The sequence below is a fragment of the Marasmius oreades genome, chromosome 5, assembly GCF_018924745.1.
Source record: "Marasmius oreades isolate 03SP1 chromosome 5, whole genome shotgun sequence".
NCBI classification, from domain to species: domain Eukaryota; kingdom Fungi; phylum Basidiomycota; class Agaricomycetes; order Agaricales; family Marasmiaceae; genus Marasmius; species Marasmius oreades.
In genome coordinates this window covers 2,103,156-2,125,191 of record NC_057327.1, presented here as the reverse complement: position 1 = coordinate 2,125,191, position 22,036 = coordinate 2,103,156, and the positions used below count along the sequence as shown (strand labels likewise).

The window sequence follows — 22,036 nt, the reverse complement described above, 5'->3', positions numbered from 1 at the left end:
TGGTGGCTGTGTAAAGCTTCAGCGTCTACATAAGTACCGGCTCACGGTCAAGTGAAATCGCGTTTTTGAGAAATATTTGGATGGCCCAGCCTGGTCAGGATGCTAAATTCTTTCAACGTGGAAAGATTGAGGTGCGTTTTCCAACCACTGCCAGTATCATTTTTATTGAAAGTAGTCTGTAGGAATTTCGTGCAGAGCTTCAGGCAGCTGAAACGAAGGACAAGAAATATGTCAAGCGTAGAACGGTGTTGAAGAAGATTGTAGCAAACATCACTATGGGCACCGACAGTTAGTGGATGAAAAAGGTGTATGGACCTGGAAGTCTGAGTTCGATTCAACAGTGTCTCCTCTATTCACGGATGTCGCTCAATGCCTGGGAACACCTTTACTGGAGATCAAAAAAAGTTGTGTCGATTCACGATTATCTGTCTGACTTCAACTGACCTGGTGAGATTTATCAGTGGTCTATCTCTTTCTCGTTAGTTATGGACGCTCGAAACCCGATCTCATTCACCTCGTCATCCCAAACTTCTTACAGGTGGGTACGCTGCCTACCTATGCTTCGCACTTATGTACCTACCTCCCTGACCACAGGACTGCAACGACCGAAACCCCCTTATCCGCGCTCTAGCCATTCGAACCATGTCATATATACCTATTCCTGTGGTCACAGATGCCCTGACCGACAATCTCCGGCACGCATTGAAAGATCGCGATCCTTATGTTCGGAAAACAGCCGCGATATGTGTCGCGAAGCTTTACACTGCTGACCCACGCAGGGCTGAGAAGGAAGGTTTCGTCGAGCTGCTCCGTGACCTGATGTTGGATGCGAACGCAACCGTGGTCGCCAATGCTGTCGCTGCTCTATCTGAGATTGGGGATAGACAGGACGGCGTAACATTTAGGCTAAATTTGGCTACAGCAAATAAGCTCTTGGTCGCAATACCAGATGCTTCCGAGTATGTCTTTCTCACCATCCATTCACTTCTTGCTTGCCTTATTTAGTTACTAGATGGGGCCAAATCTACATTCTCGACTCTCTTTTACGATATGTCCCAGAACAACACGCCGATGCAGAATTGATGGCAGAACGTATACTCGTACAGTTGCAGCACGCAAACTCTGCTGTCGTTCTCACAACGATCAAGGCACTCATGTACCTGATGAATTACATGGCAAATCGTCAGCTCATCGACCATATTTGTAAAAAGATGGGACCTCCTCTAGGTGACTTAATCTTTCGGCATTCGCAGGCCTCGAGCTCGCTCTGAACCACTCCGCTTAGTTACTCTTTTAGCTTCCGGACCAGAGGTGCAGTATGTCACCTTGAGAAATATTCTTCTCATCATTCAACGCCGGCCGCAAGTCCTGAAAAACGACGTTCGCGTGTTTTTTTGCAAATACAATGACCCCATCTACGTGAAACTGGCTAAATTGGAAATTATGTATAGACTCGCGCGAGCAGAAAACGCCAAAGAAGTTCTGGCGGAATTACAAGAGTGAGTGATCGACAGTTCTCGTGGGCTTTTGACATTTAATTCTCTTTTCGTCTGAAAGGTATGCCTCTGAAGTTGACCTCGATTTCGTTCGGAAAGCCGTGCGTTCCATTGGACGACTGGCGATTAAGGTCGAAGGCGCCGCAGACGACTGTATACAGGCCCTTTTGGACTTGATTGAGACAAAAGTTACATACGTCGTGCAAGAAGCTGTCATCGTCATCAAGGATATCTTCAGAAGGTATCCGGGCAAGTACGAAGGGATTATCCCCACCCTTTGTGAGAATCTTGATGCGTTAGACGAACCAGAGGCAAAAGCGTCGATGATTTGGATCATTGGACAATTCGCCAACATAATAGACAATGCAGACGAGTTGCTTGATGTCCTCTGCTTCTCGTTTCTAGACGAGACTGTCGAGGTAAAGCGGTTCAACTCTTCCTGATTGTTGTAGATTGATGCAAATTTCCTGCCATCCGCCAGGTTCAACTTGCTTTGCTTACCGCTACAGTCAAGCTCTTTATATATAAATCCCAGTCGAGTAAAGCTAAGGAGCTGGTGCACAAGGTCCTCAAAAACGCCACGGAAGAGATTGATAACCCTGATCTTCGTGACCGAGGATTCATGTACTGGCGAATGCTCGCAATCAATCCGACTGTTGCAGGAGAGATTGTACTTGCTGAAAAGCCTGCCATTACCACCGATTCCGACCGGATGGATCGTGGAGCTCTAGACCAATTATTACTTCATACTGGGACGCTGGGTAGTATATATCATAAGAATCCGGAGGTCGGTCTTGATCCATGCATGTAGTGATGATCAAAAATCTAACACTTCGTCGCAGACGTTCATTCGTGGGGCAGTCGGAAGGGCTCTGAAGGACAGCCCTGCTTTGAATCCCCATTCGAGGGCGGTGTTGTTATCTTTACCCCGACCGAACCTTCCCTCGCAAGAAATATCTGTCCCGGGACCTGGTCCGAAAGAATCCCATGCACCATCGTCATTCCAAAAGGAAGCACCGCCATTACCGTCGAAGACGAATAGCACTGATAAAGCGCCTGTGATCCCAACTTCTCCCCTCGACAATGGTACACCCAGCGATGGAGAGGAAGACGAAGATATCCCAACAGCGACTGGAAAGAGTGCTAACGATCCGTATTCCAATCTGGACGGCGCTTTTGGAGGTTACCTTGCAGATGCACCCCAGCCCATGACAGCTGGTAATCACCGGGCACGGCATGGAGACGAAGAGGATCTACTATTTTGAACTTGTAGTTTGTAGCTGTATCATAGCGGATATTAAGACGAGAGGAAAATCAGATTTACGCATACTACTGTACGGATGTATGTCAGGATTGTAAGGAAGTGTTGTAAATGGACAGTGCGTGTTTTGGACTTCACCTCCTTCGATGGTGTGTGGTAACAAGATGGGCATATTGATGTCAAGGATGCCAGGATTCCGAAAACATATCGAGTTATTTAAAAGATGTTTTGAATGGACTGCGTGAATTTCGATTTGGGCCTTAGTGAGTTATAATGCTAATGAAAAGTAGAGATCAGATTTCCGTTCAATACTGATGAAAGCGACAAGATTGACCTCTCCCAACCCATACATACGACGATGGTAACTTATCCGAACCACTTGTGGATCACGAATATCGCCATTAAGGGGTGTTCCCGTTGGATTATGAATGACCACTGGTGGTGTTCCCGATTGAACAACGTGAATGGGCACATTGAAAGCACGGCTCAATGCCAGTATCTCCGGTTCCCCGCCCCACATCGCGGTATCGCGTATGGACTGACAGTACTGTTCATACTCTTTGGGAGACATGAGACCCGGGTCTTGCGCTCCGAGGCCATCCTCGCCTTCTCCAGACGGAAGAAATGGTAAGAAGTCGTCCGGATGGGTGTACATGTAGTTGCTTGCCACAGAACGAACAGTAGCGTAATTAGCTTGGGAAGGAGGAAGGATAGAGAGCAGCGCGAGTTGATCGGCTACGGCAGAGAATAAACAGTGGCCATCGGGTTTGATCTAAGTCCATCATTGTTAGGACAGTCAGGAAAGGTGAGCAAAACTTCCGCGCCTCGGAGAGTTGAACACCGAGTTCATCACATATTCTGGCTATGGCTCTCTCTTCGTCTTTTGCCTCCTTCTCTAGTCGTGCTTCGGACTCTGGATCACCTTCCACGAACGTTTGTGCCAAAGCTACTGCTTTTCTCGCCTGAAGGAGACATTTCAGCGGGACTAGCGACTGCAGTCATCTTCGAAGAGCTGAAACCCACCTGTCTCGCTTCGAACCTACTTCTGGGATCTTTCTTGCTTTCGGCGGCAACGACTGCTTGCCGCTGCATTGCCTCCGCTTCCGAAGCTCTTTGTGCAACTTTCTCGTTCGTCTCGATCTGTGCTATAAGGTCTTCCATCAAGTCATCGTCATGAAGTAATGGTGGAGTGGAGTTCGATGTTGTGGGAGACATCATTTTTTTGAGTTTACTTTTCTTGCCCATGGACAGAGAAGTGAACGAAAATGGAGCAAGCGATGACGAGCATAGACCGGTCCGGTTCGAAAGCAACCCGCTCAGGCGCCACTATACCTCACCGGGCCATTTCGGTAGATCCTAGCCCAACTTGACCTTGTAAAGATGCAGCAATCGTTACGAAGTTGGTGGACATTATGTTTCTCATATGCTCGGTCCATAATAATTTTAGAGTTCATCCAGATGCAGGTGTCCATCTTTGAAGTTCACCGAAATCTTGAAATCTTTGGACTCAGCCACTACGCTGCGTGGGATGTAATCGATAATCGGTCTCCCCTCCAAGCCAATTATCATTCTCTCCCAATGTTGCAGAATCTGTAAGGCAAGAGGGTGCACCACGCTATCTTTACTGGACGCGACGGTACAGGATGCACAACGCCAACCCGGGACATACAGCCCGATGCGCGAAATTTGGTGTCCGAGTCTATGGTCACCTCCCTCACAGCTCGTGGATGGGAGATTCGATCGGAAAGGAGGTGCGATGGCGGAGATGTACCGTGCTCGCTGCCTGGAATTGGCTATCTTGATGCTCTGCAGTAGTCGGTCCAGCATTGATTTCGAACGAATTTACCGGTGATATTAAACAAACACGATTCAAGCTGATACTTAGTCTGGTAAAAACTGACAATCGGCTTCAGGCAGAGTAACGTTTGGGTCTTGCGGAGATCGCAATATTGCAAACACCACTGAGGATGTCATTGTGAGAATAGTGTCAAAGGACTCCGGATCGTGCCTCGCTATTACGGTTATACAGTGTAGTTACCGGTATTTAAAGTGTCACGATATAGAGGCAAACAATGACATATCGATCCCAATACCGTACTTTCCAGCCTGAACAACTCAACTCACAGGTCCATGCCGTTGGCGGAAGAGTCTACCGATCCCCTTTCCCTTCATAAGAGACTTTCCGACGCCCAGGAGAGACTCATAGGCGCAGCAACCGACGAAGATAAATCAACGCTGTGGCAGGATGTTACGCGTGAAGCTCGAGCGATTGCGGATATCCTTCGTGTCAGGGATGGCCCCGGTAGCTGTCTTCAATCTCATCTCAATATTACATCTGGCTCAAATCTTTGACAGTCGACAACCACACTGTCCTTGGGAAGACGACACTTCCTCAAACACTGAAAACCCTTTACTCGCTGGCTCTCGGAACTTCCGTCACTCCGGAAATCTCTTTCACGGCACCATTACTCGAGATACTTAGGGTCGCCGCCAATCTATGCATGGATCACGGTGAGTGCTCACTGATGATTTTTCCGTCGAGACTCACTGTCACTCGAAGACGAAAATCGTAGTCTGCTCTTGGACGCTGGCCTACCTCAGTCCCTTGTTTCTTTGCTAGAGGGATATGTCGATTCAGCTCCCTCTCCTCCACACAGCAGACCGTACAGTCTGCCCACTGCCCACATCAAGCTAATAAGGACCGCCATGGGTGTGCTGCTGAACGCTAGCGTTGGATATGGTGTGCATAAATGTTCTGCTTCCCTCGACTATGATTGACCGAAACCCCAGAACCCGTCAAGTACCGCCTTATATCTCTGGAGGCCGCAGTAACCGTATTGAAGTTGTCTACTGCCATATATCCGACCGCTTGTTGGCTCGATTTTCCAGCGCTGGATAATATAGAAGATTTAGAAGAAGCGTGGAATTTACGTATCAGTCTCTCAAGCTGGGCATGGAGAATTGTATTGGAGCTTAAGGATGTCAAGGACGAAAGTATGTTCGGAAACATCCACTATCACCATGATCGCGCCTCACTGTACGCCCAAATAGCCCTTCAAATATTCACCACCGATGTCTTACCGATCTTAGTACCTCCGCTAGTCGCGTTTACAACACAAGATACCAACATCATACCCGAACAACTTACAACCTCACCCGTTCTCCAGAGCCTACTCCAGGCTGATTTTGAAAATCTGGAGGAGTCTTGTACTATCCTCGAATCTCTCTCCCTAGATGCGGAAGACGTTCGCCTGTCTTTGGCTCGTGGGTATCAGTTCTCCGCCGAGCATCAGGGAGTTCCCTGTTTCGGTTATATACTCGACTTCCTAGAGAAAGGAGCGATACCCCCCTTCTGGAACGTCATGCCAGCGAGCTTTGATGCCAAACGCAAAGAGAAAGCATTTAATATGTGCAAGGCGGCCCTCATTAAAAGCGTAGTTGAGGTCGTTGGCGAAGAGCGTAATGAACATATATTGTGGGATGATTCAGAACTGGATACCCCTGGAGGAGAGTTTGTTACTCGGATGGTACAGTGGCTCAAGAAATTTGTAGTTGACATGGAATCTAGTGATGGAGCGTTTTCTCATCGCACAGATTTAGTCATTTGTGCGAGTCTTTCATTGGGAAATTTGGCGAGAAGAGGTTGGTCCCTTTGTTTCCGTCAATCTAGTAGGGCCGATCCTGAAGTATCATCCTCTAAAGAAAAAAATGCATCCGTATTACTTTCCCCGCCTCATTCTCTGGCCAATGTTTTGTCCTCGGTTCATTTACTATCGCCCGACAGCGATATCAAGGTTAAGCACGGGGTCCTAGGTTTACTCAAGCATCTGGCGCAGGCCTCTTTCCAGTCTCCGGCCATTCAGGCCTTCCTTACTCAGGCGGATACAGTGCGACGCATATCTGAGTGCGGAATATGGGATCAGAAAGCGGATGCGATGGCCGAAGTCGTACAGCTAAGCGCAATAGGAGTAGTCAAACACATGTGCAACGCCAACAGTGGGTTGCCAGCTTTCTTCCTTGTCTGTACCTACAGGCTTACGTCTTGTCTACTGATTTTAAGTCGCCAATACATTTGCACTGGTGTTGCCATCGACTCAAGATGTTCCTACCCCACAAACTGGGCTTTCGCAAATACTTTCACTCGTTAAACGGTCTGATTCCATACCCATCAAGAGCGAAGGCACCAGAGTGCTTGTCAACGTGATCAAGTCTTTATGGTCGAACGACGTTATTGGGGCGAGCTCGCCGAATCGATTCCAACCATCTGCAGACCGAGCAGAAGACGACGAACGTCAACGGCAAGATGCTATACGCACCGTTCTCACAATGCCGTGCGCCTCTGCACTGGCTAGCCTTGTCGCCCGAAGTGGAAAATATCCTCTGCTGGTCAATGAAGGGGTAGTAGCGCTGACCCTCCTAAGTACCCAAAAATCTGGTGGTACGTACATTGTGACCTTTCTTTACGACCTTTCTTGACTCTCGAATAGCTCCTTTAGCTTTAACGGCGATTTTGTCGCCTGTCTTATTTGAACCTCCTCCAATAGAACCTCCGTCTGCTTCAACCTCGGTAGCTACGGAGGTTAGCTCTCCCACTATCGCAACTCCATCCAGTCGCGGCCAGATTCCTGTCAAGCGCACAGCTCTGGATATGATGATCGCAGTCATCAAGAATTTTCACGACCCTGTTAACTTTCAGGTCGAAGTCCGTATCAATGTTTGTTCTCTGCTTATACAACTTGGAAAGAACTGTTCGGAGGAAGAGGGATTCAATCAAGTGAAGGGAACGATGCTTCCTCATTTGAAAGAACTGTCAGAGACCCTGGGAGATGCATCCGGTATGGACGCGACGCTTGCAAAGGCAGTTGGCCGAGCTCTCAAAACATGGGAATGATAGACGAAATTCGGGGGCTGACTATATGTTGTACTCTTGTTGTATACCTTTTGTCATTTTTTGGTTCACGATCTAGAGTTCATGGGAGATCATTGATTGAACGGCGAAGTAAGGATAACCAGCTGTTACAATATTAGCGTGACAGTGCAGTGGGGAGGAGATCTGGAGACGGAGAGAATACCCAACTTGATAGACCCGAATGATTTTTATTTCAAGCGACGAGCAGCTTGAATCTCTAGTTATCAATAGTCTGATGTCTTGAGCGCTTAATTTCAATTCAACCGCTAAATTGGTTCCCGAATCCCGGTGGAAAGTCGGCCAAGCACTCGTACCGCTCATTGAGTTCCACAGCTCCTTCTTCAACGCCTGAACGATGACCACGATAGCTGTTTCTGTGTACGACGGCATCGCAACAATCACAATGAATCGGCCCAAGTCGTACAATGCTATCACGACAGCTGGTGATGGATCTTTCTCGCAGTCCCTCCTGGGTAGCTAACTTACTAGCTACTTTGAACTGCAGATTACAATGCATTTGCTAATGCACTGAGGGAAATAGACAAAATGGAAGATGTCTTAATCACTGTTTGGCAAGGTCAGGCGTTTGATCTTCAGCCGGAATGGGTGGCATTGACACTCAGAAGCAACTGGGAAGTGGTTCTGCGCGTACGTTTCTTTCCATGTATGCATGATCCTTTTACTTCCCGCCTCCACTGGCAGAGGAACGGATGTCAAGAACAGGTCCTTTGACAAACCATTGGATGGAACAGACAACTCGGATTTTACACTGAGACGTGCGTTCCTACAAGGTGTCGTTCACACAACGACAGACTGTGGACGTGCCGTGAGTCAGTTCCACAACAACGAAAACGGGAATCGATTAATCAAAGCCGACTCTGAAGCTGTATACCCATAGCAAGATATTGGTGGCTGCGTTGAATGGACCTGTCATGGGTATGAATACGTTTATTCGACAGTAATCCTTATTAATCCCGTCTACAGGAATTGCTGCGGGTACGAATGACGTCCCTTAGGTCATACCGAGGCTGATTGTGGCGCCCTCGAAACAGCTTTCCTTGGGTATTTTGATTTCATATACAGTGTTCCAGAAGCGTGGCTATGCGTTCCCTTCACTTTCTTGGGTACGCAGCGTTCAGCGCTCAGCAACGACGTTTCTCGTCTTCATTTTCACACCTTTTATGAAGGTATCATTGCGGAAGGAGGGTCAAGCGTGAGCTTTATCAACCGGAGTGAGTCACCGGTCTGCCCGGCGGTCGTCCCATGTTCTTGATCATCATCCCCTTTAGTGGGAGTCGCACAAGCAAACGAGGTTTTGATTTGGGGAAAGAAGAAAACAGCCCAGGAACTCCTTGGTTCTGGTTTTATCAAGTGAGAGTCCCTCTGGCTTCCTCGAAGTAGCTGCTCACGACTTGCCACAAGTGAAATATTCCCCTCGCAGTCAGCCGAGAACTTCCATGCGACGGTCAGGGCTCGATTGATGGAAGAGTTGTCTGGGCTTGATCCGACGTCTGTATTGGCGGTGAAGAAACTACTTCGGGCTGGGCTCAACGAAAAAAATGACCCTGATGCAGTGAACCTCAGGGAAAGCTACGGTGAGCACGGACTCCATCGGGGAGCTGTTTTTTTATTGACAACCATGTAGCACAAGCCGAGAGATTTGTTAGTGGGACACCAGCTGTGCAGTTTGGTCGCATTGCAAGGAAAGAGATAAGACACAAGTTGTGACAGGTCACGCATTATGTACTTGTGTATTGATGAAGTCCCGGGTTATAAACTTACAGTGCTAGTGCGGTACCTTAGCATGTGCCAGACCGTCCCGGACGGTGCACGGAGCTTGTTTGCTCCTTACCCGCAGGTACAGATAAAGATAAAAGCCAAGATGGCATTGACCTCTTGGATTTACCTCTCCCCTCAACATGGATGAAAAGTCCAAGTTCAGCAAACAAGAGGATTCCTCCGAGCAGGAAGTGTCCGAGTCCTACAATGAAGAACTTCAGGACCCCATCCACACCAAGACTCTCCATCGTGGGCTGAAGGCCCGGCAGGTGTCCATGATAGCCGTGCGTCCGACTTGACTGGTAATCTACCTCTTTACTTACAGGTTGTCCTTAGCTGGGAGGTGCCGTCGGTACTGGCCTGATCATTGGTACGGGAACTGCGTTACGAAGAGGCGGTCCTCTCGGTCTCCTACTCGGTTACGCTTTCATGGGGTTTGTCTGTTATCTTGTGATGGTAGCACTCGGAGAGATGGCATCCTTTCTGCCCCATAAAAAGGGCTTTGCTGGATACGCAACACGTTTCGTAGATCCAGCCATGGGTTTTGCGTTGGGGTGGAACTATCTGATGAAATATGTAGGTCATTCATCACCATCTTGTTTGTCTCTTTGACTTTGACTTGGCATAGCTTATCGTGACGCCCAATAATATCAACGCTGCTGGGGTTGTAGTACAATACTGGACCCAAAAAGTTCACATAGCTATTTGGATGGGTGCGTCTTATATCTTCGTTTCCATACCACATAACTCGACCTTTCCACAGTGATTTTCATTGGTTTCAGTAAGTGAGATCAATTTGTGAATTTGATCAGCTGTTGACCATTCAATAGTCTTTGTCGTCAATCTTCTTGGCGTCCGTGTATTTGGAGAATTGGAATTTTGGTTCTCCAGTATTAAAGGTAATATAATTTTCGCATGATCTAGACTCCATCTCTAATTTTCTTTGCATCCAGTGATTTCGTTGATCGGTTTAATATTAATGGGCATAATTATCGATCTTGGTACGTATACGAGCTTTCTTCGGTCATCTATTTGACAAACTATTTGCGGTAGGTGGAAACCCGATGCATGACCGCATTGGCTTCCGCTATTGGAACCCTCCTAATGGCCCTATGGGAAGTTACCTACTCGATCAAGTCCACGATACACCTCTAGCAACTTTCCTCGGTTTCTGGGCTGTATTGACAAACGCCCTATTCGCCTATATGGGAACAGAACTCATTGGAGTGAGTGTTCGATCTCAGGAGGTCCAGCCTTTCGCTGACAGTTTTGCCAGGTTACAGTTGGAGAGGTGCGGAAATTTTTTACAAGTTGTGGTCCATGGGCTCTCAAACTCAGCAATCACTTTAGGCTGAGAATCCTCGACGCAACATTCCGATGGCCATCAAACAGACGTTTTTCCGGATTTTGATATTCTATGTAGGAGGAGTGTTCGTTATCGGGTTAATTGTCCCTTCAACGAACGATACCCTCTTCGTTGCCACAAAGGCCAAAACTGGAGGTTCGTACTATACATTTCGTTGCGTCTATCCTTTCTGACGACCCTTGCAGCTGCGGCATCTCCGTTTGTCGTCGGTGAGTCCTCTTTTATGTAACATCCCGCTGTTAAGTATTGTAATGACACTCACGTATAGCGACCACCCTCGTTGGAATCAAGGTATTAAGGCACATCATCAACGCCGCTATTTTGCTCTTCGTCATGAGCGCTGCAAATTCCGATTTGTACATCGGCTCGAGAACGTTGTACGGACTTGCTGTGGAAGGGAAAGCTCCTAAAATATTTAAGCGAGTCAACGGAATGGGAGTGCCGTATCCCGCTCTCATTTTCTGTACTTTGTTTTGCGGATTGGTCTTTTTGAACGTTTCAAGCTCTAGTTCCAAAGGTTGGTCTACCGTGATTATTGTTATCCTTCGTTAACAAATATCTGCAGTTTTCACCTGGTTCGTCAACTTAGTGACAACTTTTGGAGCAATTACATGGATGTGTATCTGTTACTCTCACATGTGAGCTGCCTTTGCCTCGCCCCCGAATGCTACTTACATCCACACAACACAGTCGATTCATGAAAGCTCTCAAATCCCATGGAAAATCTCGCGACTCACTTCCGTACAAAGCTCCCTTCCAACCATGGGGAAGTTGGTTCGCCTTGATCGCCACTGGCATAGTCACTTTCTTCAAAGGCTTTGACAGCTTCATGCCGTTTAAGATTGACACGTTTATGACATCGTATATCGCGATACCCACCTTTATCGTGATGTACACTGGATATAAGATTCTCTATAAAACGAAGACTTACGCTCCAAGCGAGGTTGACTTGGTCACCGGCCTCAAAGAAATTGACGAAGAAGAGCAGAGGTACATTGCCCAACATCAACTTGAGAAGCAGGGATCCAGAAACTGGTGGCAACGACTCTGGGATAATGTTTAGTCTGTGTAATAATTTGTACGTTGTGCGTTATCATATACAATCCACGATCGTCGATTTCTACATACAGACCTTTAGGGTAAAGGTAAATATAAGTACAGGGTGAAGTATAAGGTGGGAAAGAACTAGAACGGTCCGGGGATGCATGACAAAGGTTGGCAAGGTCAGACAGCTAATTATACTCTACTCTCTTACTTACGATCTCGAAGGTGGAGAGAACATTGCCCGCTCACGACCCGAGGTGTAAGATGAGTGCTTCATAGACGCTGGGCTCGCCACTGATGTGATAGGTTTTTGTGTAGACTTTGTCTCAAATCGATTATTTTTTCGTGGCGATCTACACCTGCTTTCTAAATTCTATAACCAATAATTTACCATCATGGAATCCTTTTCTCGCAGTATTGTCAGGAAAGTCCTGGCGATCGAAACCGCTGAGGTACGAAGCCGCGTAGTACTGACGTACCGCACGGATAGAGTCTGAACCTCCTAGAATTCAGGGTGCAGGAGCGCTTGTTCGACGGAGCATTGGCTCGATGACCTTGCGAAACTTGAACCCTTTCCTGATGCTAGGTATTTTCATTTTTCTTTCGTTTTTAGATGCCACAAATCGTTGTTCAACGCAGATCATTTCATTGTCTCGGAGGGCGCTGTAAGTCAAGATCAAGAAGCCCGGTGACCATGCAATCATTGACAACAATTCGTCAGGGTTTTCCAGACCATCCACATCGTGGCCAGGTGACGGTCACGTACATGCTGGAAGGGTAACTCAGCAAATTTTTCTCTCTCTCAGTGCCCGACTCACCACCCATTGAAGGGAATCGCAACACGAAGACTCAGCCGGACACAAAGGCACCATCGGTAATTCACAGCTTCGTTAGAGCTTGAGTTTCTTGGCATTCAATCCCCTTCTTTCAGAAACCGGTGGAGTGCAGTGGATGACCGCTGGAAAGGGTATCATACACGCTGAAATGCCTGTCCACGGGAACGGATGTCCGGATCCCAAAGGCCTTCAGCTGTGGGTCGATTTGCCCAAAAAGGTGTGTACTTCTGTTCCGTCGTTCAAATTACCAATCGGACTGACAGTGACTCTCGCGATTCAAAGTACAAGTTGGTGGAACCTGCCTATCAAGAACTTGGAGCCAAAGAGTAAGCTTCACTTCAGACAGAGTTTCCCAGCTTCAATTCATGGTCCGGAACAGTATCCCGTCCGCTTACCCTGGAGGGGTGGATGGACCGATTGAAGTGAAAGTCATTAGTGGCAAGAGTTTCGGTGTCGAGTCGCCAGTTAGACCCCTAGGCGGATGCTGGTATTTCCACTTCAAGTTCAGAAGTGATGGAGCGATCTTCCAGGAAATTCGTGAGTTCTGCCTTCACTTTTATTCTAGGTCTCGGATTGAATGAGGTGCTTCCAGCTGTTGGATGGACATCCTTTATCTACAGTAGGTCCAAATTCTGTACTGGACCTTCTAAACTATCCTCTCATTTGATGACAGTTTGGAAAGGTTCCGTGTCTGTTGACCACGATCGTACACCGGTTGAAGCTTTCCACACTATTGTTCTATCTGCGCATGAAAAAGAGACAGGTGTCTCATTAGCTGGGACTGAAGACACTGAATTTGTACTGGCAAGTAACCGATTTTCGTTTTCTCCGGTATTTAATGAACATTCTCCACCGCGCCCAAAAATCAGGTCGCAGGAGAGCCCTTGGATCAGCCAGTCTTCCAATACGGTCCTTTTGTGATGACTACTCGTGAAGAGATTCAGAAGACGCTCCTAGACTACCAAACTGCAAGCAACGGCTTTGAGAAAGGTATCCTTTATGTGCTGCAATTCATTGATTCACCACCTGAAACCACCACCCAGCTCACACCTGGAAGTCCAAGATTGGTAACCAATGATTGAACACTGCTCGCCATAATCATACCTACCTATGTATGTATAAGATCTACAGTCGTAGAGATGAAATAAAGGGTTATTTTTTCCGATTGTCGCGTTCATTGTCTCCAATCTCTTCCATATCTTCCCACATATCTTCATCCTCCTGGAAATCTGCTCTATCACGGGTATCAGCAAAAGACAGGTCCGGACATTGATCCCAAGAGATGACGGTCGGTGAAGCTTTCATAAACATTTTATCCACCACTTGTCCTTTCGCATCCTGTTGTTGACTAACCTGAGATGGGGGCGGGAACACGCTGTGAAGGCGCACGAATCGATCCTGCGATGTTGTCACCATGACCGATGTTGATGGAGCTATGGAAGTTACTGCGCCTGAGATCCCTACAGCACGGGTATGGATATAAAATTCATATTTGTATGGTCGACAAAGGGCAAACCTTTGTAGGCGTAGATAACTCGGCCAGTTCGTAAATCCATGGCGAACAGGTTTGAGGCACCGTCACTGACAAAGGCCTGACTATGAATATGTGATTAGACAGTCCAATTGCTCATCAAAGGGGTAGCAAACTTCTCTGTGTGACCACTCTCCAACGCTCGAATGCCTCCAGTCTTCCCGATATTCTTCCAATCGGAAATGGGCCGCCGTGCAGCTCGAATATCATATCTCCGAAGGTCACCCAATTGTGTACCTACCAGAAGATGACATTCTGAGGAAGTCACGTAAGCGATGCTTGTTATTCGAACAGGTTGTCGCAATCCCAAACTATCATTCGGCACCTTGAAGATAGGTGCTGTGAGACCCAGGTCGTTATGGTAGAAGGAGCTTACATTTTTTGCTCTCCAAATCTCGGCGGGAAGCAGGGCATCAGAGCGTTTTCTCTTCTTGGAAGAGGAAGTGTCACTGAGAAGCTGAGTGTTTGCAACAGGTGTTGTGAACGCCTTCTCTACATCCCAGATGGAGAGATCCACTTCGTCACCACCATAGGCAAACTTTTGGGTACTAGGCGAAAGCCGCCAGTCACATAAACGAGTAGGAAGACGCGCTGTCGACGCTGTCTCCGACCCTCTTTCCCCAGACTCCAATCGTAAGGCTCCGTTTGATGTACAAGAAAATACACCCCTTGATTTCTGTTGAGCACGTCGTCATGAAAAAGTGGGGAGATGCTCACTGTTTTGAGGCAGATAATCCAACATAACAATCGCTAGCCTTCATTCGAGGCTCATTCCAGGTGTTAATTTTCTCGAACGAATCATCGCGATTGCACGAAAAGGTGGTGATGGTGCCGTCTGCATACGCTGCAGATACCTATCTTCCATGAAAGAGTTAATGGACCAGAATATTCCCATTCTTTTTGGCAAACAGTCACCAGCGTAGTTTCAGCAATATTCCCCAAAGGCTTTGTAGCAAGTTTTTGGACGGCTCTTAGTCTTGAAGATGTAATGGCTTGCTTGAGCTCTAGCTTTTGTCCAGTCTCCACGGTGCGTAGCACCTTCAGGTTTCCTAGTTCGTCCCCAGCAATGAATCTCATTTGTTCTTGATGTCAGTTGAGTGTTGCGGTTGGATTTTTTTCGCTGAGCGCCTATAAGCACTGACCACAGTCAGCATCATTCCCTCAACCTATAAGCCGGCCACGTACTGGAAATGGACGGTCCTATCAAAGAACTAAGCAAACTTGAGAAGTTGACAGCAAATACTCCTGCTCGAGGGAAAACGGCATCAATCAACGACTCCCTTGACTCACTCCTGGAAGCATTGGAACCGACGAAACAGGCCGCACAGTCTGGAGAGGCCTCCTCTCAAACTTGGAAATCTCTCGTAGACACATTAGAGTCGAAGAAGAAAGAAATTGATGATCGTCAGAAGGAAGTCTATTCTTCGATGTCTCGACTTGGGAAAGCAATAGACAAGGTGTGTATAACTATGCGAACATAGAGCCGCATTTCATGTCCGTCAACAGAAGTTTTCAACCCCATTGCCATCGTACTCGGATTTATTCGCAAGTCAAGCTTCCATAAACGCTCTCGAACGAACCATCGCCCTGCATCTTCTGCGGACAGGGCAGTTTGACACAGCTCAGACATTTATCGAGGTAAAGATTGCTGTACCGTCGACCGTAACACCATTGCCAATTTTCTCCAGGAATCGGGGGTGACCATTCCAGATGACCTCAGGTCCAAGTTCATCGATCTACACCATATACTGCAAGGTTTGAGGAATCAAGACATCAGGCCTGCGTTAATGTCTGTATCCACCCGCAACCAACTACCCGTTCGTCGAGGTACTGATATCCCTCTAGGTGGGCCAGTGAACACCGTCATTTCTTGAAGTCACGGACTTCGCCCCTCGAATTTCATCTTCACCGTTCTCAGTACATCCGTTTACTTCTTTCGACACATCCACCTAATCCCTTACCTGCTATCGCTTACGCCAATGCACATTTGCGCCCTTTTTTTCATGAACACGAAGCCGAGTTCAAACGACTGATGACTTGCATTGCTTATCTGCCTCTCTCCCGTTTACAGAAGTCCGTATACGCGGATCTAGCATCCCCCACACTCCACTTCGACTTGGAACCACTCTTTGCGAAAGAGTACTGCGCTAGCCTTGGGATGAGTCGGCAAGTACCTCTACGTGTTGTGGGAGATATCGGGGGTGGTGGGGCATTGGTTAAGATAGAGAAAGGAAGAAAAGTAATGCGAGAAAGAAAAAGCGAATGGAGCCAACGAGATGAATTACCTGTGAGTTTCACATTTTGAGCCAGTTATAGGTCATTACATTGGTGCAGATCGAGATACCTCTACCGCCAGAGAACCGGTATCACTCGATATTCACATGTCCGGTCTCCAAAGAACAGTCAACGCAACAAAATCCTCCCATGATGATGTCCTGTGGTCATGTCATAGCGAAGGACAGCTTACACAAACTCAGTAAGCCAGCTGGGTAAGTCTTCAGATATGATCTGCAGTGATGGCTCTTTATTCCCTTGCAATTACCAGACAGGAACCTTCCGAACGGCGTGTAAAATGTCCTTACTGTCCAACGGAGTCTCTGGCTTCCTCCGCAATTCAGGTCTATTTCTAAGAGATAGTCGTGTTGTAATTAGATGCCTAGTATTGTTCAATTTTGAACGTGGTATTGGCCCCTGAGTGCGGGCGCTTGAGCACTGCTTTTGAGCCGTGAGTAAGCTATATCTCACGTGACTGAGACATCTGCCCATTGCCCAGAACTTCAACCACGAACTAACGATAATCTCGAACAAGTTGGACCCGGAGATCGAGCGCAATTCTCGTTCATCATGGAGGTATGGTGCATAGAATGATTTCTAACTTCTCATTCATATCCCCATGAATCTAGGGAGTACTCGATTTCACGAAAGACTTCGATGTCGTGTTGCTCGACAAAGTCGTCATGGCCTTTTACACAACCACAGGACAAGATGTAAATTAGTTCGTATTCACGAATTGGCTTTATGATTGATGAATCGTCTCGATCTAGCAACAAATGGCTCAACAAGTCCTAACTCAATTTGAAGAGCACCCGGATTCTTGGACGAGGGTCCCTGATATTCTTGAACAGTCGTCGTTCCCTCAAGCGAAGGTACGAATACATTCACAGGTAGATCGATTATCTCTCTTACCTTATTGCAGTATATTGGCCTACAAATTTTGGAGAAACTGATCTCAACTCGATGGAAAACTTTGCCAGACGGCCAGAGGCAAGGTGTGCGAAATCTCCTCGGCAAATTCTTGACCTCGATCTTACTGAAATACTGATAGGTATAAGGAACTTTGTTGTCGGTATTACGGTGAAGGTGGCCTCCGACGAAACTACGATGCGAAAAGAGAAGACATACATTAATAAACTCAATTTAGCCCTCATTCAGGCGTGTCATCATTAATATTTCGCTCTCATCTGATTCTCAAACTTGCCTATCAGATCTTGAAGCAAGAATGGCCTCACAACTGGCCCTCATTCATCACGGAACTGGTCGAATCCTCCAAGACTAACCTTTCTCTATGCGAAAACAACATGGTTATTCTGAAGTTACTTTCCGAAGAGATCTTCGACTTCTCTGCCGACCAAATGACACAAAACAAGACGAAAAACCTGAAGAACCAAATGTGTGGGGAGTTTTCGGATATCTTCAAACTTTGTTCAGAAGTCTTGGAGGAAGCCAACAAAACGTCACTAATCAAGGCCACACTGGAGACGTTCCTAAGGTTTCTTAATTGGATACCGCTGGGTTTCATCTTCGAGACAACAATCATAGACCTATTATTGAATAGGGTGTGTGGCGAGCCGTATTCTGTCCAGTCAGTGACATTGATGCACGATCGATAGTTTCTAGAGGCACCAGAATTCCGCAACATAACTCTCAAGTGTCTTGCAGAAATCGCAGCTCTTAATGTAGGGCCTGAATATGATCCCAAGTTTGTCATCCTCTTCGCGATGGTGATGACTTCGGTCAATCGCATGATCCCACCGAGTACCAATATTGCTCAAGCTTATGCAAGCGCCAGCGACTCCGGTCAGGAACTTGTCCTCAATCTCGCCCTCTTCCTATCGAACTTCCTCTCCAATCACCTTCGCGCTGTGGAGAATGAACAGAACCGGGACGTCTTACTGAATGCGCACCTTTATATGGTAAAAGTCTCGCAGGTTGACGAACGAGAAATCTTCAAAATTTGTTTGGAGTATTGGTTGAAATTGGTGGCGGAATTATATGAAGAAATTCAAAGTCTACCCATAGGAGACTCTGGGTTGCTCATGGGTTTAAATTTGGGTGGTCCCAACGGAAACGTCCTAAACGGTATGTCGCTAAGAAAGAATATATACAGCGACGTTCTATCGAATCTCCGTCTTGTGGTCATCGAACGCATGGTGAAACCGGAGGAGGTGAGATCGTGGAGGCTACTTTCTTCCCATCCAATCCTTCTAAGCTTTTTGATAGGTGTTGATTGTCGAGAACGAGGAGGGAGAAATTGTGCGCGAATACCTGAAAGAGACCGACACTATCGTCCTTTACAAGTCCATGCGTGAACTGCTTGTATACCTCACCCATTTGGATGTTTCCGATACCGAGAATATCCTTACAGAGAAACTATCGAAACAGGTTGATGGATCAGAATGGTCATGGCAGAATCTCAATACCCTTTGCTGGGCAATAGGATCGATATCCGGCGCAATGAGTACGTATACCCGCCGTTAACACTGATCTCGCATGACTGATCAATCCCTGGCTTAGACGAAGAGACAGAAAAACGTTTTCTAGTCACTGTGATCAAAGATCTTCTTGGCCTCTGTGAAATCAAGAGAGGTAAAGACAATAAAGCCGTCGTTGCTTCCGACATCATGTATATTGTCGGGCAATATCCTCGGTTCCTCAAGGCTCACTGGAAGTTCTTGAAAACCGTTGTCAATAAACTCTTTGAGTTTATGCACGAAACTCACGAAGGTTTGTCTCTCCTTCTACTTTTGCAGCAACCGGTTTTGAGTGCACATGATTTACAGGTGTACAGGATATGGCTTGTGACACATTCATCAAAATCGCTCAAAAATGTAGAAGACATTTTGTGATGCAACAATCCGGCGAACAAGAGCCATTCGTCGACGAGATTCTTCGAATTTTACACCGCATTACCGTCGATCTGTCTCCTCAACAAGTCCACACCTTCTACGAAGCTGTAGGATACATGATATCAGCACAGCCCAACAAACCGCAACAAGAAAAACTCATAACGAAGTTGATGGAACTTCCTAATAATGCGGTTTGTCCGAATAGCACTTGTCTTTTTGAACGGTTCTGAGATGTTAGAACAGTGGGATTCTTTGATGGCACAGGCCGCACAGAATATGGATGTCCTCGCAAGCACGGATAACATCAAAATCTTGTCCAATGTCCTCAAGACCAATGTCTCTGCTTGTACATCAATAGGCAGCTTCTACCTCCCACAAATTGGCCGAATCTTTCTGGACATGCTAGGGTTGTACAAAGCTGTCAGCGGAATCATCAGCGAAACTATTGCCAAAGAAGGTTCATCGTCTCTTGGATACGAATGAATCTTATTGTTGATGTATCCATTCCCTAGGTCTAATCGCTACCAAAACACCGAAAGTTCGACAGCTCCGGACGGTCAAAAAGGAGATTCTTAAACTCATGGAGACTTATATCAAGAGGGCAGAGGATCTGGACGCTGTCAACAGCAACTTCATCCCCTCATTACTTGACGCCATCCTTAATGATTACAATCGCAATGTACCAGCAGCTCGAGACGCGGAAGTATTGAACGTGATGGCTAGTATAACTAGCCGCCTCGGGGTACGCTACTCGATGGAGTTGTTGAACATATACTGATTCGTTGACAGCCCCTTTTGACCACACAAGTGCCTGCAATCCTCGATGCCGTGTTCGAACCGACTTTGAATATGATTAACCAAGATTTCTCTGAATTCCCTGAACATCGCGTTGGATTCTTCAAACTGTTGCGGGCCATCAACCTGAACTGCTTTCCAGGTAGTTCCTTATCTTACCCTTTCCCTCGTCGCCTCTCAACGTTGATACAGCTCTGCTGGGAATTCACCCCAGCCAATATAAATTGTTCATGGACAGCATAATATGGGCCATCAAGCACACCATGCGCGATATTGCTGATACTGGTTTGAATTGTGGGTATATTGTTACTGTACGTGTCGCCATATTAACCTCGTGATCTCAGTATGCTTGGAGGTCGTCAACAACTTCGCCAGCGCCGGAGATCCTACTGTTAGCAATGCCTTTTTCCAGCAATACTTCCTCAGTATCGTTCAGGACGTCTTCTTCGTCTTGACTGATACCGACCACAAGAGTGGCTTTAAGCTACAGAGCATTCTTTTAGCGCGAATGTTCCAACTGGTGGAAACGAATGCTGTCCAAGGACCCTTGTTCGATGCCTCTCAAGTGCCCGACCCCAATATCAGCAACTCAATATTCTTGCGTGAATACTGTACCAACCTATTGAAGAATGCGTTCCCGCACGTGCAACCGTGAGTGACCTGATCTCCTCTCGAAAACCTGAGTTGACACGTCTGTTCCAGCGTGCAAGTGCAATCATTTGTCAACGGGTTGAGCGAGTTCCACAGCGATATCAATCGATTCAAACTAGCCCTGCGAGATTTCCTGATTCAATTAAAGGAGTTCTCGGGGGATAACACAGAGTTATATCTGGAGGAAAAGGAGGCGGAAAGTCTCAGGAAGGCCGAGGAAGAGCGGCAAGCTGCAATGCGTATCCCTGGCATGCTGAAACCATCACAATTGGAAGACAAGGACGAAGATATATGATGTGTGATTGGGTTTTTAAAACGATTTCGTATTGCTTACGTGGGCTGCCTTCATCTCATTCTTCTCCTGCCTCGAAGCAGGTTGCTTTCGATATTCGATTTGTACTACTAGTAACACTTACAAACGAACTATATACATAATGAATGTAAAATCCAAACGATACACTGCGTTCGTGACAGGTGACCAATCTCACTCCTTCACATCCACATCCCACACAAATGTTCAAAAAGCTCGTAACCATTCGCATGATGATAAGTACGAACTGGTGTTGACAGTTGCAAGACAGATTCCAGCCATCCACCGATATTGCTGGTCAAACGCCAGTCAAGTCATCCGTTCAACGATCTATCAGAGCATCGGTGCTATCGCAGTGGAAAATAGAGCCAGAAACACTGGAGGCGATATGGCCAAAGAAGGAGGGCTTGGTACACGTCAAATGGTCTGCGTTGGTATGCGTTACTAAAAATTATAACTGATACCTTCGTAGCAGAGAACACCTCTCGATCTACACAGTGAAAGGCGAACCCATCTTGTTCCAGCATTTTGACGGACCCTTCTATCCTACTCTACGATTACTTCATAAATGTAAGAGCTTTCCGTGCAAAAAAACAAACAAACCAACAGTGGCGGCCATTGACCACATCGAGCGAATAGATCCCTACATCCTTCCCATGGTGAAAGTTGATCGTGGTGCGATTAGGTTCCTTCTTGCCGGCGCACATATGATGTGTCCGGGACTAACATCAAAAGGAGGTTATCTTCCACCGAAAGAAGAAGCGCTACCTGCCGGGGCACCTGTGGGGATCTTTGCAGAGGGAAAGGAGCACGCTGTGGGCGTTGGAATAACCAAGCTTGGTACTGAGGAGATGAAGGAGCTCAATCGAGATGTAGGCGTTGAAACGGCGACATACCTAGGAGACGATCTCTGGGTTGTTCAATCGCTATAA

General features: G+C 46.9%; 10 protein-coding genes across 11 annotated transcripts; 8 read left to right on the top strand and 2 right to left on the bottom strand.

Moving 5' to 3' along the window:
- Positions 1-21: 21 nt before the first annotated feature.
- E1B28_008776 (uncharacterized protein) lies at positions 22-2,761 on the top strand (the record flags this gene model as incomplete). The annotated part of the gene is made up of 10 exons (XM_043153606.1): positions 22-131; positions 183-288; positions 342-404; positions 462-538; positions 595-959; positions 1,013-1,227; positions 1,286-1,499; positions 1,558-1,915; positions 1,978-2,283; positions 2,339-2,761. The coding sequence occupies exons 1-10, from the start codon at positions 81-83 to the stop codon at positions 2,759-2,761; spliced, it is 2,178 nt and encodes a 725-aa protein (XP_043008890.1). The 5' UTR covers positions 22-80.
- Positions 2,733-4,067, bottom strand: E1B28_008775 (uncharacterized protein). Its single transcript, XM_043153605.1, has 4 exons — positions 3,781-4,067; positions 3,582-3,719; positions 3,092-3,529; positions 2,733-3,033 (listed from the first exon to the last, which is right to left on the bottom strand). Exons 1-4 carry the CDS (start codon positions 4,000-4,002, stop codon positions 2,974-2,976), a joined length of 858 nt encoding a protein of 285 aa, XP_043008889.1. The 5' UTR covers positions 4,003-4,067; the 3' UTR covers positions 2,733-2,973.
- A 774-nt stretch (positions 4,068-4,841) lies between these two features.
- On the top strand, positions 4,842-7,735 carry E1B28_008774 (uncharacterized protein). Its single transcript, XM_043153604.1, has 8 exons — positions 4,842-5,059; positions 5,113-5,268; positions 5,318-5,497; positions 5,548-5,751; positions 5,809-6,399; positions 6,460-6,753; positions 6,818-7,195; positions 7,245-7,735. The coding sequence occupies exons 1-8, from the start codon at positions 4,888-4,890 to the stop codon at positions 7,646-7,648; spliced, it is 2,379 nt and encodes a 792-aa protein (XP_043008888.1). The 5' UTR covers positions 4,842-4,887; the 3' UTR covers positions 7,649-7,735.
- A 286-nt stretch (positions 7,736-8,021) lies between these two features.
- E1B28_008773 (uncharacterized protein) lies at positions 8,022-9,394 on the top strand (the record flags this gene model as incomplete). Its single annotated transcript, XM_043153603.1, has 10 exons — positions 8,022-8,109; positions 8,172-8,243; positions 8,293-8,314; positions 8,369-8,492; positions 8,551-8,602; positions 8,651-8,662; positions 8,719-8,898; positions 8,956-9,037; positions 9,089-9,261; positions 9,312-9,394. 10 exons carry the CDS (start codon positions 8,022-8,024, stop codon positions 9,392-9,394), a joined length of 888 nt encoding a protein of 295 aa, XP_043008887.1.
- A 191-nt stretch (positions 9,395-9,585) lies between these two features.
- On the top strand, positions 9,586-11,874 carry E1B28_008772 (uncharacterized protein; the record flags this gene model as incomplete). Its single annotated transcript, XM_043153602.1, has 13 exons — positions 9,586-9,729; positions 9,782-10,021; positions 10,074-10,158; positions 10,209-10,226; positions 10,276-10,344; positions 10,399-10,446; positions 10,499-10,671; positions 10,722-10,736; positions 10,796-10,946; positions 10,997-11,020; positions 11,080-11,328; positions 11,377-11,449; positions 11,502-11,874. 13 exons carry the CDS (start codon positions 9,586-9,588, stop codon positions 11,872-11,874), a joined length of 1,662 nt encoding a protein of 553 aa, XP_043008886.1.
- A 166-nt stretch (positions 11,875-12,040) lies between these two features.
- On the top strand, positions 12,041-13,842 carry E1B28_008771 (uncharacterized protein). Its single transcript, XM_043153601.1, has 13 exons — positions 12,041-12,114; positions 12,174-12,307; positions 12,369-12,441; positions 12,495-12,520; positions 12,577-12,632; positions 12,686-12,729; positions 12,787-12,908; positions 12,974-13,017; positions 13,071-13,228; positions 13,284-13,310; positions 13,365-13,495; positions 13,561-13,681; positions 13,735-13,842. The coding sequence occupies exons 2-13, from the start codon at positions 12,251-12,253 to the stop codon at positions 13,767-13,769; spliced, it is 894 nt and encodes a 297-aa protein (XP_043008885.1). The 5' UTR covers positions 12,041-12,114; positions 12,174-12,250; the 3' UTR covers positions 13,770-13,842.
- A 1-nt stretch (position 13,843) lies between these two features.
- E1B28_008770 (uncharacterized protein) lies at positions 13,844-15,521 on the bottom strand (the record flags this gene model as incomplete). 2 transcript variants are annotated; one of them, XM_043153599.1, is made up of 7 exons in its annotated part: positions 15,408-15,521; positions 15,138-15,350; positions 14,940-15,080; positions 14,599-14,890; positions 14,339-14,547; positions 14,208-14,287; positions 13,844-14,151 (listed from the first exon to the last, which is right to left on the bottom strand). In XM_043153599.1, the coding sequence occupies exons 3-7, from the start codon at positions 14,981-14,983 to the stop codon at positions 13,844-13,846; spliced, it is 933 nt and encodes a 310-aa protein (XP_043008883.1). In that variant the 5' UTR covers positions 14,984-15,080; positions 15,138-15,350; positions 15,408-15,521. The 2 variants fall into 2 exon arrangements, with proteins under 2 accessions (XP_043008883.1, XP_043008884.1); XM_043153600.1 differs by having other exon boundaries at positions 14,940-15,076.
- E1B28_008769 (uncharacterized protein) lies at positions 15,413-16,852 on the top strand (the record flags this gene model as incomplete). The annotated part of the gene is made up of 6 exons (XM_043153598.1): positions 15,413-15,679; positions 15,729-15,860; positions 15,911-16,011; positions 16,068-16,509; positions 16,557-16,711; positions 16,768-16,852. 6 exons carry the CDS (start codon positions 15,413-15,415, stop codon positions 16,850-16,852), a joined length of 1,182 nt encoding a protein of 393 aa, XP_043008882.1.
- A 214-nt stretch (positions 16,853-17,066) lies between these two features.
- On the top strand, positions 17,067-21,089 carry XPO1 (Exportin-1; the record flags this gene model as incomplete). Its single annotated transcript, XM_043153597.1, has 16 exons — positions 17,067-17,072; positions 17,126-17,209; positions 17,267-17,368; positions 17,419-17,491; positions 17,548-17,654; positions 17,708-18,058; positions 18,113-18,667; positions 18,723-18,960; positions 19,017-19,226; positions 19,283-19,539; positions 19,592-19,805; positions 19,861-20,090; positions 20,138-20,285; positions 20,336-20,437; positions 20,488-20,794; positions 20,846-21,089. 16 exons carry the CDS (start codon positions 17,067-17,069, stop codon positions 21,087-21,089), a joined length of 3,228 nt encoding a protein of 1,075 aa, XP_043008881.1.
- Positions 21,090-21,307: 218 nt separating this feature from the next.
- On the top strand, positions 21,308-22,036 carry E1B28_008767 (uncharacterized protein; the record flags this gene model as incomplete). The annotated part of the gene is made up of 4 exons (XM_043153596.1): positions 21,308-21,318; positions 21,376-21,528; positions 21,577-21,674; positions 21,744-22,036. The coding sequence occupies 4 exons, from the start codon at positions 21,308-21,310 to the stop codon at positions 22,034-22,036; spliced, it is 555 nt and encodes a 184-aa protein (XP_043008880.1).